This window comes from Numida meleagris, chromosome 14 (assembly GCF_002078875.1).
Source record: "Numida meleagris isolate 19003 breed g44 Domestic line chromosome 14, NumMel1.0, whole genome shotgun sequence".
NCBI classification, from domain to species: Eukaryota; Metazoa; Chordata; class Aves; order Galliformes; family Numididae; genus Numida; species Numida meleagris.
In genome coordinates this window covers 6,707,397-6,721,101 of record NC_034422.1, presented here as the reverse complement: position 1 = coordinate 6,721,101, position 13,705 = coordinate 6,707,397, and the positions used below count along the sequence as shown (strand labels likewise).

Here is a 13,705-nt window from a genome sequence, read left to right as displayed (position 1 = left end):
GGACAATGAGAGATGAGATAACGAGAGGTGGGACAACGAGAGATGGGACAACGAGAGATGGAAAAACAGGAGAAGGGATAACAAGTTCCTCACCTTCTTGCAGTCCTCGCAGACGACGCAGGCAGAGCCACGTGGCCCCAGCTGCTCCCCGCAGAGGATGCAGCGGTTCACGCCATCCCCCAGCACGCTGCGGCGCATGTCCTCCAGCCGGGTCATCAGACGCCTGGGGGGGACACGCTGTCACCATGGGCATTGCAGCACTGCCTCAGGGGGCCTGGGGGCAGCCGCTGCTTTTTGGAAGCAGGTTGTAGCCATGGGGAATGTAGCAGAGGGGGGAACATACCCCAGGGAGCATGCTACAATATTATAATCCCCCCCGGAATTACTATAATTTGCACTCATATTGACTTTCCTGCTGACGCTGACTGCTACACGTGCAGAAAAATGCCAAATGTCAGCATCTTCTTGCAAAGCAGCTTGATGTCAGCCAAGCAGCTTCTGCCCAAATGGAAAAAAAAAAACAAAAAACAACATCCATCCTGCTATTGAAAAGAATCTTGGAATGGTTCTAGTGAGAAGGTTGAATGAATTAATTGATTTTCTCATTTTCTACGGGAAAATATTGTATATAGTTTACTTTACCATCATTTGCAGCCCTTTGAGTAAAACGCCAAAAACCCACCAGAGAACAGTCAGTAAAAACACATCTGTTAACTGCAAATGTACAACAAACAAAGCAATAAAACTCAATAGTTCAGCCGCTCCAAAGACCCAGCAGCTCAAAGGGGGCTTGCAAAGCTCACCCGCAGGAGAGCAGCTTCCAGCCCCAAGTCTGAGCCCTACAGATAGTGCTGGAAGGGGAAAATAGTGCTTCATTGATGGCACTCAGGGAGAAAAAAAGAAAGTGAGGAGGAAAACAGCACCCACCAGAGCGTACGGCACAATTCTCACCCTCAGGGTCTTCCCATCACAGAGTGACCCAAATCTGACAAAGATGCTAACACAACGTGCATTTTAAAAGTACGGCATTTAAGAGACGTTTTCCCACATCTGATGGCAGCTGCAGATGATTGATGATGGTTCTGCTGCTGCCAGCACCTTGGAGTTGCTCACAACCAGCATCGAACCCTGGTCAGCATCCCACGTGTCACATCCCCATGTGCGCTCGCACCATTTAACATGGGTCCTTGGAAAGGAAGAGCAGCAAGAGGGGAAAAACAGGTTGCATGCTCCAAGGCATTTTACTACAGCTCATCAAATGGCTCATCAGTAGCTGGCTGGGATCACCAGGATCCTCTGGGAGCTCTTCGCCAGCCACCGAACCAAACCCAAAGCATGGACTGATTGCTTCGTGATGAAGCAAAGGTTATCAGCCTCTTCAGTGTGGCTGCAATGGCTTCTTCGGGTGGGTGATATGCTAAGCCCTACTGGTGGGTTTCCAACTGGTGGGTTTTCCACTGGTTGTTTCACACTATGGGTTTCCCACTGGTGGGGTCCCACTGGTGGATTTCCTACTCATGGGTTTCCCACTGGTTCCCATGCAATGGGATCATCTCCCTGCACTCAGTGGCAGCAGACTGTTCTCTGTCACAGCTTTATTTCCAAGAGCTGCGATGTCTGTCCTTGCCTTTGAGCATCTGTTTTAATGCTCTGCAGATCATCCTACGTGATTCCCTCCTACACAACCAGTTGGGTGCCGGAGCCATTGGCGTAGGGTCATTTTCCACCCCTTGACTTCAGCAGAGCTGGATCATCCCATAAACAAGCGTCACGCTCATTAAAGCGCAGAAACTGTTCCTAAACTACTTCTTAGTTAAATGAAGCCCATGGCAGGGGCAGCTCTTTGCTGCATGTCAATGCCATGGTGGTTTCTACCCCACATATCACCATGTGCAACATGAGCACTTTGTCCCCACTTGGCCAAGGGAAATATTTCTGAAGCAAAACCCATCATTTTCTTAGCAGTAAAGCACATTTATCTGAGTTTTTTTTCCCTCTATGCTGCAACAGCTCAGCTCCAAAGAGAGGCAGCTTTCCGTTGGAAATCTGCAAGCCCAAACAAACTTATTATAGAAACTAGAACAAATGGCACAATCAAAGCAGGGGGGAAAAAAAAGAAAAAGAGAAAAAAAAAAGCCTTAACATTTCAAGAGATTCATTATTTAGCTGCAAAATCTTTCCCAGTCTCTCATTTAGCAGAAGGAGCTCCTTAAGAGGTTTTTTAACCAGTGGAAGTGCTTCAGCTGGCAGTGAACACACCTGTGGCACTCACTTAAAACGAAGCCCATTTGCCTAATTAAAACATCCATTCAAGCCAGAAAAATTGGGCTTTTTTTTCCCTGATTCAAATGCTGCCATGAGAGGAGGGTATAAAAGATTAAAATCGAAGTCCTGGGGCGAACCTGGCAGAAGGAGCCAAGCTGGGACCTGATGGAGGAGATCAGTGGGCACAGAGAGTGTTCTCAGGCTGAGCATGGGCTGCTCTCCTGCTGCCAGCAGCTGCAGGATTTACAGCATTTCAAAGCAAATTTGGCTTGTTTCCTCCACTGCGTCCTGTGGTGCTCCTGCCCTGGCTGTGGCCATCCATCTCTGCCTTCCCATGGACTTTTCCTCCCTCTCCATCCCTTGGAAGTCTTCTGTTGCTAATTTTTATGGCACACATCAAGCAACCATTCCATCCCCAACCCATCCCCCTGCATGTCCCTAAGACCTCAGCAGTATTTCCCTTATCATCATGCCCCTTTTGAAGTGCCCATTCCTCTGAGCCAAAGAGCAGGAGATAGCATTGATAACAAATGGTTAAGATAGGGAACAAAGATAAAATAAAATTAAATAAGCAGAGGGAGAAGAGAAAGTGGTGGCACTGAGTTAAGCCCCACAGCTGGGGCTCCTGAAGGCAGCATGCACGATGGGAGAGCATCCCATCCATCACCAAAAATATGTGCTCGTGGCTGATGGCAGCAAGATAGAGCCGAGCAACGCAGCGTATCTGAGATGCGTCACGTGCACCTGAGATAAGAGTAGTAAAACAATTCCTTGGTAATAAAACATCTGCCTGGCCCCATACATATGCTTTTGGAGAGCACCTGCAGCAAGCGATGGTCCAGGACTGGCAATATTTCTTGCCACTGTGCAGGAAGGAGTGGCATGGGATGTGTTTAATGGGATGGCAGCGGCATGGGGAGGCATTTGGTGCAGTGGGTAATACTGCATGGGGCAGAGGTATGGGAGCTGCAGGGACAGCGGGGGCAAGGATGGGGCAGGATGGAGGCAGAGCCACACATAGCAGGATGTGGGGGAAAGGTATCCCTTATAACAAGCCCCGGGCTGCAGGAAGCCCTCATCAGCCCATTGCATCTCTGCTTAAGGTGATTCAGCTCCTGCTCTCCTTCCAGATCTCTCCTTGCCATGAGACAATGACCCAGCCATAAGAAAACAACACCAAAGTGTCCCTGTTCTACAGCCCCAATCAGCACCCAGCCCACGTCTCCCGCCGGCCGCCCCGCTGCTAAAAATAGGCTTTGGCTGTGGATTAAACCCAGCTGCATTTGACACGAGTGACCCCACAAACATCTCCCAATGAATGCATCGACCCGCTGCTGGCTGAAGGGGATTTGGTCTGAGGGCTCTGGGAGCAAGGGACCCCTCCCTGCACCCCATAACCTATTATTTATATTAACCCGGTTTTCTGGGAGCATCTCCCAAGGGATGCAGCACTCAATGGCTGCATCCCCGCAGGCATCATCTTCCGTAACACACAGAGCTCTCCTGGATGACTTCCAGGGTGATGCTCTATAGGCACTATCCCCTATTTCCATCACTGCACATCCTCCAGCTCATGCTGGAGCCAACAGCACGAAGGAGCTGGCAGGGCTCCTCCTGTGCCTGCATGGAAGGGGGAATTGGCCATGGGGTGCAGGGTACCACCCTCTGCCCATTTCCTTGGGATGGGGGGAGGAGTCCCCCGCCCACCTGCACACTGCAGTCTGCAAACAGCTGCTGCGACGCACAATGAGGGAAAAAAAGATATCTGCCTCACTGCTAACATTCATGGGACCGTAATCCAAAAAAGCGTCACTGCTGAGAGTAATTCTTAGCAGGCTGGAAATGTGCAAAGCTGGGGAAATGCTGCTCGTAAGCGCTTTTGCAGAATGAATCAGCAGCGAGCTCTCTTTGCCATTCATAGGCACTTGGAGCTGGTTTCTACAAGCAGCAGAGGGAAGCTCGGCACGCTGCGGTGCTGGATGCAAGCAAACTTCGAGTCCAGGAGCTGCGCAGAGCTGCTCCAAACTGAGTGTTTTGGGAAAGAAAGCAAACCTGGCATTGCCAGGAGGCAACAGGCTGCAGCCTGCGGATAGAGCAGCGTGCGACAGCGGAGCACACTGCCACTGTGCACCGTGAATGCGCACGTTTAGGTGCCATTCACCAGCACACAGGCATGTGCCAAGGTCTTTTGGAGATCAAAAATCTACGAGACCATCCATTCTCAACCCAGAAATTCTCCAGCATCGCTCCGGGTTGAACTCTGAAGGCACCCATCGCCCCCAAACCGTGTCCCGCCACCGCGCCCGCTCACCCAATGCGCTCCTGCTCCATCTCCTCCATCTTCTCGGCACGGGCGATGACGCGGTTGATGATCTCCTTCTCCTCATCCGTCAGCTCCTCGCCCTTGCGCTGCCGCTCGGGCTGCCCGCCCCGCGCTGCCCATCCTGCGGGGAGCCTGCAGGGAGAGGCCGGGGAGCATCCAGGCACTACATTCCCCAAAAAAGGGAAAAAATGGTGCAACCCCTCCCCATTTTCCATACTCTCCTCCTGGCTGGAAGCGGATGTTCTCATTTTCCATTTTTGCAGGGTGTGCTCTATGCATTTTTCCCCCTAATTCACATCCCCATGCGCTCAGCCCCCCGTGGCCATGTCCTGTTGGCCATGCACGTGGCATGGACACACTCGTCCTTGAATGCCACCATCCCCAGCACAGCCTCTCACCGGACTCCATGCAGTCCACAGAGAGGCTGGTTATAATTAACCCATGGCCGAGACTGCTGCTGCAAATTAAAGCCCATCTGGCTGCCATCCATAAGCACTGTGATCCCAAAAGGTGTGAAATCAGTGCTGGAGGTGGCAATCCTGGTTCTGTCCCCTCTGGTGCCATTTCCAGTCCCACTCCATGGAGAAGCTGAGATTTGGGGACCCAGCTCTGAGCACCTTCATGGTTCTCATGTCTCTGCTTTATGGACGCCTCCAAAAGCAGCAGCCCCCACCCACTGCTGCCTCCCCTTCTTTTATAGGAAACTTCAGGAAAATATCAAAACATAAAACAAGGGACTTGTTTCAAGTGGAGAAACACATTTCCCTCTCAAAACCACTGTTGTTATTTGGTCACTCTTCCTACCCTACCTCTTCCCACAGTTGCTCTGATCGTGTCGATAGGGTACACACAGCAGGAGCACCCCACAACCAAACCTAGGAGCTTCCCTGTTACCATCTTCCCCAAAAAGTCCCCATGAAAAGCAGCCCCAGCCTGGGCACCAGGCAGTGTAACCCCGATGCCCACACTGCGTCCTATAGCTGGCAGCAGAGTGGGGACATCAAGGGGGTACTTGGAACTCAGGTGAGGGGATGGTGCAGGTTTGGAGGAGCCATGGCAGAGATTCACAGTGCTGGAGAGAGTCACTTTCAGGGTTAAAATGGTATTTTTGTGCTCCCTGAGCTGCTCCGAGCATCTCCCCTGGCACCCTGCTCCCACCTGAGCTACAGAGCTTGTCAGGGCAAAAAGAGCATACATTCATTAAGGCAGCACTTCCTAAAGATTACTGCTTTTCCTATAGCCAGGGTGAGGTCCTTCCTGTCTTTGTGAGAGCGTTATAACACAACTAAAGTGCAACGGGTCAAAAAGAAGCAAGCTGGATACTCACTGCTCCTTCTCGCTGCTGGAGGCACAGGGAAAGAGAGGGGACAAGAATGAGGGGAGAATAGGATGGGGGTGGCTCAGCCCGTGCTTGGCCACTGCATGTCCCCATCCACAAGACCCCATGTCCCAGAACCAGACCCCACATCCAAAACCAGTCCCCACGTCCCAAAACCAGACCCCACGTCCCAAAACCGGTCCCTTCATCCGAAACCACTCTCCTTGTCCCAAAACCAGTCTCCACGTCCCCAAGCCAGCCCTCGCATCCCCAAGCCAGCCCATGCCCACCCATCCCACCAGGACAGAGAACCGCGGTGTGATGCCCGCCAGCACCCAGCAAGGTGACATGGAGGACCCCCCCCTTACCTGGCTCTGAGGGACATGGTCCTGTCGCCGGGGCACATCCAGCGATCAGCGCTGCCTCCCACCACCGCGTCGGTCATCGCCGGGGGGACCTGCGGCGACACGAACGGGTTGGGGACGCGGGGCAGGGAGCAGCGGTATTTAGCATCCGGCGAGCGCTGACTCATCGCGTCGGGCAGTCCATCGCTTCGCTGGGTTTTGGCACCAGGAGACGCATCCATCATTTTCCCACCGGGATACAGCGGGGCTTTTTGTCACCCTCCTGCTGGCAGCCGGCGCCAACAGCTGCCGGTGGCAAGGGGGTGGCACGGGGAGGGGGGGGATAACCCCGCCTGGCCCCGATCCCACTGCCTGAGAGCTGCAGGGATGGGAATGGCACTGCCGATCGCTGCCGGCAGCGTGCACAGAGCCCACAGCCCTCCCCTCGCCGCGGATGTAATTAACGAGATGCCCGACCTCGCATTAATTACAACGCTTCAGAGCTGGGAGGGAAGAGGAGCTTTCCCTTCCAATGAGAAAAAAAAAAATCTATAAACTAGGAAACTTTCCCCCAAAACCCAGCAACATCCCCTCCTGGGGAACAAAACTCCTCCTTTAGCAACACAGCACCACACAGTGCTGGAAGAGGCTCTGGATGGCAAAGCCCAGCCTGATCCCAGCCCCATAGATGTGCGCCATGGCAGGGTGTCCGTGGGTCCATCCGTATGTCCATGGGTCTGTCCATATGTCCATGAGTCCATCCATATATCATGGGTCCATCCATCCATGGGTCCCCCCCACCTTTCCGTTGCAGGGCGTGGGGCAACGCAGCATTGCCTGCATAGCTTGCAATACCTGCATTTGAATTGCTCCTTCCTACCTGCAGCACTGCTGGGGAAAAAAATGACAATAAATCCCAAACCCCTCTGCAGAGCCCGGCCCGTGGTGACAGGGCTGCAGACTTTTCCCTCGGTGCAGAAAACACCAGCAAAACCCATTCCCATCGGTTCCAGCTGATGGGGGAACGCTGATGCCCATTTGAAAATGGGTACCAGAAAAAAAGAGAAATGGACCCCCCCAAAAAAGTGGATTTCATTGATTTCAGACCTCTTTGCTGATTTCAGCAGCCACCAACCCCGGATCACAATGATCAGTCCTGGTTTTACCTCCCAGCACGAGGACACCGGGTTAGGCTGAATCAATAAATAAAGAGGTGCTATTTCTGGTGCCATTTCCACATCCCCAGCAGAGCAGGGAAAGCAGTTTGGTGATGTTTCCCCTGGGCAGCTCCGTGGAGGTGGGGTTGAGCCTTGTCACGGGGCCAAACCCATCATGCTGGGGGGGAGGAGGAGGAGGATGGCAGCACCAGGGATGAAGGCTGGTCCAGAGGACAACCCAAGCACAGGCAAAGGACCTTGGTTGGGTAGGAGGCCAATCTCACACTGGGGCAATGGAAAGGCTGGGAGCCGAAATCCCAAATTCTGAGCAATGAGAAAGTGTGCACCTTGCCCAAAAGGGAAAAAAATATCTCCATTCTCCTCTTCCTGCCCTGCAATATTGCAGCGGTTTTGCATCCGTCCCTGTAGAGTTGGCAGAGGGTGGAGGATCACCTCTGTTTCCCTGAAAAACTTCACCATTGTATCTATGAGAAGTGAAGTACGTGGGGTAATCAGTGCTCTGCCGGCTTCGTGCAGCGCCTTTGCTTTTTGCCAAAACAGAAGGCTGATTGACAAGGTCGGTTCAATAAGCAAATTGTTCATTTCCATCCCGCAGCCACCGCCGGCCCCTGCACTGCAGCAGCAAAGCTCCCGGCACGATTTATGGCCAATGCCGGGAACTCAACCCCACATGGTTTCTAATGGTTGGCATCGCTGCCCATGGCAGGGAGTTGGAATCCGATGATCTTTAAGGTCCTTTCCAACCCAAGCCATTCTGTGATTCTCTGATTTCTCCCCCATGTTGTCTTGTCCTGCCATGCTCTGGGATGTGCCCAAGGTTGGCTGGGATGTCCCCAGTAGACCATGAGCAGGGACTGGGGAACATCCCTGGGTTTTCCCAGCAAAAGGCACAGAGATGCTGGGAGGAAAACTTCCCCTGCTGGAAATTTAACAGCACAGAGACCGCGGTGCAGATGGAGAAGAGCCCGGAGATGGAGTAGTGCAGGAGCCCTTCCCTTTGCCTGTAAATAATAGATTTGGAAGCTCTACTTTGCATTACTTCCAGCAACTACTCTTGCTTGGCCCTAATGCTTGGTTGTGCATTTTTAGCACATGGCAAAGAACAAAATCAGCTGGCCGTGGCTTTCCCTGCCCCAGATCTCTGCAAGAAGCAAGAGGCTGTGGCAGCCCAAGCCGTGAGCTGGGTGACATTAATGAAATGGAAATTTTCCACCCTAAGGTACTCAGGCCCAGGGCCTTCCAAAGCAACGTGACCCTTGTTCACAGCACACCCAGACACAGCAGGCAGAGCAGAAACCAGTGGCGTGATCCTGCCAGATTCTCTAAACCGAGCCAAAACCCAACCTTGGAGCATCCCCAGTGCCATTCGGTCCCACGCTCCTGGTGCACCCCAGCACTGCCAGGAATAGCGGCGGGGTTTTAATTCCTGGCCTTGAGGAAGAGCCGCGTGATGCTCCATTACTTCTGTATGACGGAGCCCATGAGTTTGGCTGTGCCTTAATGAAAGGGGATGGAACAGCTTCTCAGCATGGCTCCACATGGTGCCTGCAAGGCAGCAGAGCACTCAGCATGGGCAGCTCCATGGGGAGACCCATGGCATGAGCCCACCCCGCCCCACATCACTTCAGCTACGGGGGTCGCATGGGGGACATGGAATGGCCACCATCAATCTGCCAACTGCAGAGAGGGTCCACAGCATGGCTGACCCAAAGCCCTACGGATATGTGCTGTAGAAAACAGAAAATTCCGTATTTTAAAGACTCTCAGTGCAATAATCAGGCTGTTACGGTGAGCTCAACATTTCTCACTTCACGGTGCCTGCAGAGATGTCTCCACCAGCAAAGACACTGACACAGGCAACCTATTTCTCCAGCCTTCTCAGCTCTGCAATGCAGCTTTCTTAAATATTGAATAAGTCTGCCGCTCTACACCACCTGCCAGTGCCAATGATGAGGTAATTTTTGCATTGACAAAGCCCTAATGCGATTAATCTAGTTTGAAAGAGGAGGATTTCAGGGCTGTCCGTTCACCCGGTGAAAGGTGCAGCCCCGGGTTCCCCGCCGGCAGACGGACCCTGAGCGAAAAGCCAACGCGGTGCCAAGGCTGAGCGCTCCCAGGGCGGCAGTGCCAAGAGGGGCTGAGCTCGAGTGGAGCCAGGCACTGTCCTTCAGGGCTTTTGTGATTTGCACCCAACTGGGAAAATGAGCATTTGGTGGCCCAGAGGGCTCCCCAGTGCCATGCCCATGGGACGATGGGTGGGAATTTATGGAATGATGGCCCATTGGCCATCCTCCGAGTAATGAGAAAAGCAGATGCGGGTGCTCTGCTGCAGAACCTGGAGCACCCCAGTTTCTCAACACACACGTGCACATCCCCAGAACACCATCACTGCTGAATTGTTCCCTGCTAGCAGCTGTTTCCATGGGATCCTGCACTCTCCATGCCCCAGCAGAGCTGAGCGCACCATGGGGGACCCAGAACGTGGACCTGGTGCAGGCACCGAGCTCACCATGCTGCTCTAAATCATAGACTGGTTTAGGCTGGAGAGGACCTTGAAGCCCATCCAGTTTCAACCTGTGCCATGGGCTGGTTGCCACCCACCAGCTCATGCTGCCCAGGGTCCCATCCATGGCCTTGGGCACCTCCAGGGATGGGGCAAACTCCAAACCTCAGCAACAGGGCAATGAGCACTTGTATTTTGGCTCATCCCAGGCACAAATCATCGCAGAAGGTTTGGGTAAAGCCAGGCAAGCTGCCTCATGGCTCACACATTGGGAAATTGCCCACGTTAGGGACTTTCCTTCAATGGAAAGAAAAATGAGAGGCAGATCTCAGCAGGCAGAACTGTGTGGGAGCGGTAACCTGACCTGGCTACACTGGGCACCCGTAACAGGCAGAGAGGGTGGGTGGGTGGGATGAGGGATGGATGGGTGGATGGGATGATGGATAGATAGAAAGAGGGATGGGTGAATGGGTGGATGGAGGGAGGGAAGGATGAAAACAGGGCCAGAAGGAGCAGAGCTCCCTGTGTGCATGCATCCTGCACCATGCATGGGCAGACTCTGCTCAGCCCCACCTGGGGACCGGGCTCCTGCACTAGCTCCCAGAGTGGCATAGCCTGCACCCATCTGCTCCTGACAGCACTGAGCATGCAGAGCTGCTCCTGCAGAGACCTGCATCGTGAGCACTTGTAAAAGCTATAAATGCAGCTCTGGTGTGAGACAACACAAGGCAGAGAGGTGGGATCCAGTGCAAAGCCCTCCGGTCGCATTGCAGCATGAGCAATGGCCCAGGGGCCCTGGAAATTCAGCTTTGAAGAAAGAGCCAGAAGCAGCAAGCCTTGACCCTGGGGCCATGCCATTCTCTGGCCCCTGCCAGGCATGGCAGGGAACAGGGAAGCTCATCCTGCAGCTTGGCTCCATTTGGTTAATTAAGGCTAAACGTGGCCAGCAGGTGAATGAATGGCGGCGGTGCCTGCAGTCTGCAGGTGCGGCAGTGCCCAGATGACGGGCACACGATGAATGTAAAGCACCATGTGTCCTGGCCACCCAGTGTGTGGCACAGCCCGAGCCCACCCTCCGGCCCCATGGCATCCCTCCAGCCCCATTTCCCAGCTTCCTGCTGTTCTCCAGGCAGAGATCCATCCCAGCAGCATGCAGTCAATTTGGGTTAATCAGAGAATCATAGAATGGCTTAGGTTGGAGGGGACCTTAAAGATCATCCATTTCCAGCCCCGTGCCATGGGCTGGATGCCCCACACCAGATCAGGCTGCCCAGGGCGCATCCAGCCTGGCCTTGGGCACCTCCAGGGATGGGGTTAAGCAGCACAGTGACATCTGCTAACATTGCTCCCCTGCGAACCCAGATCTGTCATGGTGCTGTCACCAGGATTATTCCCCCTGATTAACAGCAGGGAACTATGTCAAGGGGAAAACATCTTTTTGGTTCTGTGCAATTATCCCAAGCTCCCATCCACAGGCAGTGCCCACTGTTTCAATAGGAACAGATCCTCAGCACAAGGACACCCCACACACCAGTGGGAGCAACCCAAAGAAGTTCAGCCATGCAAAAACTCTGAGAAGTGCCTGCAAGTGCAGCAGTGCAAAGAGTGCTTGGAGGTGGCACATCCTGCTCACTGCTGGGATGTTGGGAGCAGCCCCAAAAGCTGCCCTGCAGAGGCTGAGCACCGGGTCTGCGCTGCAGCTCCTAATAGGAGCAAGGACTGGAGTGGGTGCATGTCCCATCATGGGATGCTCACAGCTGCAAGGTCATGCATGCAGGTTGCAGGCCCCACAGCTCATTATTATCACTGTGCCCTCGTCCCATCCAGCAGAGCCCAAACACACTCAGAGAGCAGGAGGGGAGTGGTGCAGCTCCAACACGTGGGTACCAACTGGGACAGCTTCCAGCACAGCAGCCCCATAGCCCACCTCGGGCACTGACCCCAACCACACCCCACCCAGCTTAACGGGAATGAGCAATTAACCAGCTGCCCATGCTTTGAGTGGTTCATCAGCTGCCACCACTAATTGGCAGCCACTGCGGTGACACTGCCTCCTGGTCTGCGGCAGGAGGACAGGGCCACCAGCACTGCAAGGACCACGAGCCGTGTCCCCTCCTCTCGGATCCCACAGTGCCCCAAGACTCGGGCACCAAACACTGGGCGCACCCCAGCAAGCACCCAGCACGCTGCTTTCCTTCACAGTGCAAAGCAGGGCTGTAAAGGAAGAGGAGGAAGGGCTGAAGGAGGCTGTGCAAAGCAGGGATGCGTGGATGCTCGTTCCCAATGGGGTCGGAGGGTCTGGGGAGAGGGGGGGGGCTTTGCTGGAATCCCACCCCGCAGCCCTGGCTGCTCCCCGAGGAAGGGCTGAGCACCGATCTCCTCTACACTGAAAGAGAGCAGCTCGCTAAATCCCTGCCAGATGAATGATGCATCATCAAATAAACCCCGGTATCACGACAATAACAATATTTATTTTCAGGCTAAGCTGCAGCCCGGGCTTTTGATACCAGTAATTAAAGCAAATGGTTCATCTGTTATCAGCTTTGCATCCCCGGAGGCAGCTCCCTATGTCCTGATCCCTGCGCTCATCTTTTCCCATCGCTTTCTTCCCGGAGGGGACCACCCCGACCCCCACGCTCTGTGTCACATCCCGGGAGGGTTGTGGCACGGAGCGAGCCCGGAGCACAGCACGCACACCCCGCGCAGCCGCCCCGCTCGGAGCAGCAAACCGACGAAGCGTTCCTTGCTCGCAGACAGCCGCTTTTAACGCCGTCGGCGGCACTTCTGCCCGTCCTGGAACCGGCCATCGATGCTCGCGGACAGCCGGGTCCCCCCGCCCCCAGCAGTGCAATGCAGACCCCGGCTCTCAGCCGCCTTACCTGACCCGTCCCGGCTCGGCTCGGCGCAGCGCGGCTCCCCGGCAGCACTGCGGAGCAGCGCGGAGGCGGCGCGGGGAGGGGACACGGCCGGGGCGGCCCCGCAACGCTGCCCGCCCCGGGGCAGAGCCAGCGGCAGCCCCCTCCCAGCCTTCCCTTCTCTCACCCGTTCCCCATCATCCCGTCCCCATCCCATCCCCATCTACCACGTTATTCCCATTTTCCATCCCCATCTCTCCCATTATTCCTGTTTCCCATCTCCATCTTCATCCCCCACTGCACCCCTCTTCCCATCCCATTCCATCCCATCCCGCCCCATCCCATCCCTGGGGCTGTCCCAGCAGCTTTCCGCCCCATAGGACGCACTCAGCCCTCAGCTGCCCCACCAGATCCTCCCCACCCACAGATGGGGGCTCGATGTGGGACAGGGGCTTTCCCTGCGCACCACCTACATCACCCCAAACTTGGCTGCATCCCATGGGGTCTCAGCTCCCCACACTGGGGTTCAAGCAGCACAGGGATCCCACAACCTGGTAGCACTCTCCTGGACCAACCTGAACCCCACGCACGAGGTCACACCTGCAAAGCCCAGACCACGGAACCCAGCTGCGGCTGCAAATCTTTCAAGAAAATTCTGATATTTTTATTTTTTTTTTCACTCAGAAAAGGAACCCTTGAAGAGAGAGAACAGCGGAAGGACGGAGCACACTCCTGCCTTCAGCATGGGACGCGTTCCTCCACTCAGGGCTGGGTTTTGATTGGCACTCTCACCGATGCTTGACGGACATCTCCTTCTGTTCCTGCACACCCATGGATTTTTATTTAGCGCGAGAGCGCGGTGCTTATGCAAAGCAGCGCGAGAGACGAGCACGGCGCTGTAAAGCTGATGCGCCCTGAC

At 54.6% G+C, this 13,705-nt stretch overlaps 1 protein-coding gene across 3 annotated transcripts in view; it reads right to left on the bottom strand.

The window, feature by feature from the left end:
- RPH3A (rabphilin 3A) overlaps positions 1 to 12,869 on the bottom strand; it is a 22,926-nt gene extending 10,057 nt beyond the window's left edge. For 2 of the 3 annotated variants that reach the window (XM_021413241.1, XM_021413243.1), the window contains exons 1-5: positions 12,811 to 12,869; positions 6,275 to 6,363; positions 5,916 to 5,930; positions 4,577 to 4,720; positions 94 to 223 (exon numbers count right to left, since the gene is read on the bottom strand). In XM_021413241.1, the coding sequence (XP_021268916.1) occupies positions 94 to 223; positions 4,577 to 4,720; positions 5,916 to 5,930; positions 6,275 to 6,351 (366 nt within the window). In that variant the 5' untranslated portion in view covers positions 6,352 to 6,363; positions 12,811 to 12,869. The remainder of the gene's footprint in view (positions 1 to 93; positions 224 to 4,576; positions 4,721 to 5,915; positions 5,931 to 6,274; positions 6,364 to 12,810) is intronic. The other variant, XM_021413242.1, reaches the window with a different exon arrangement.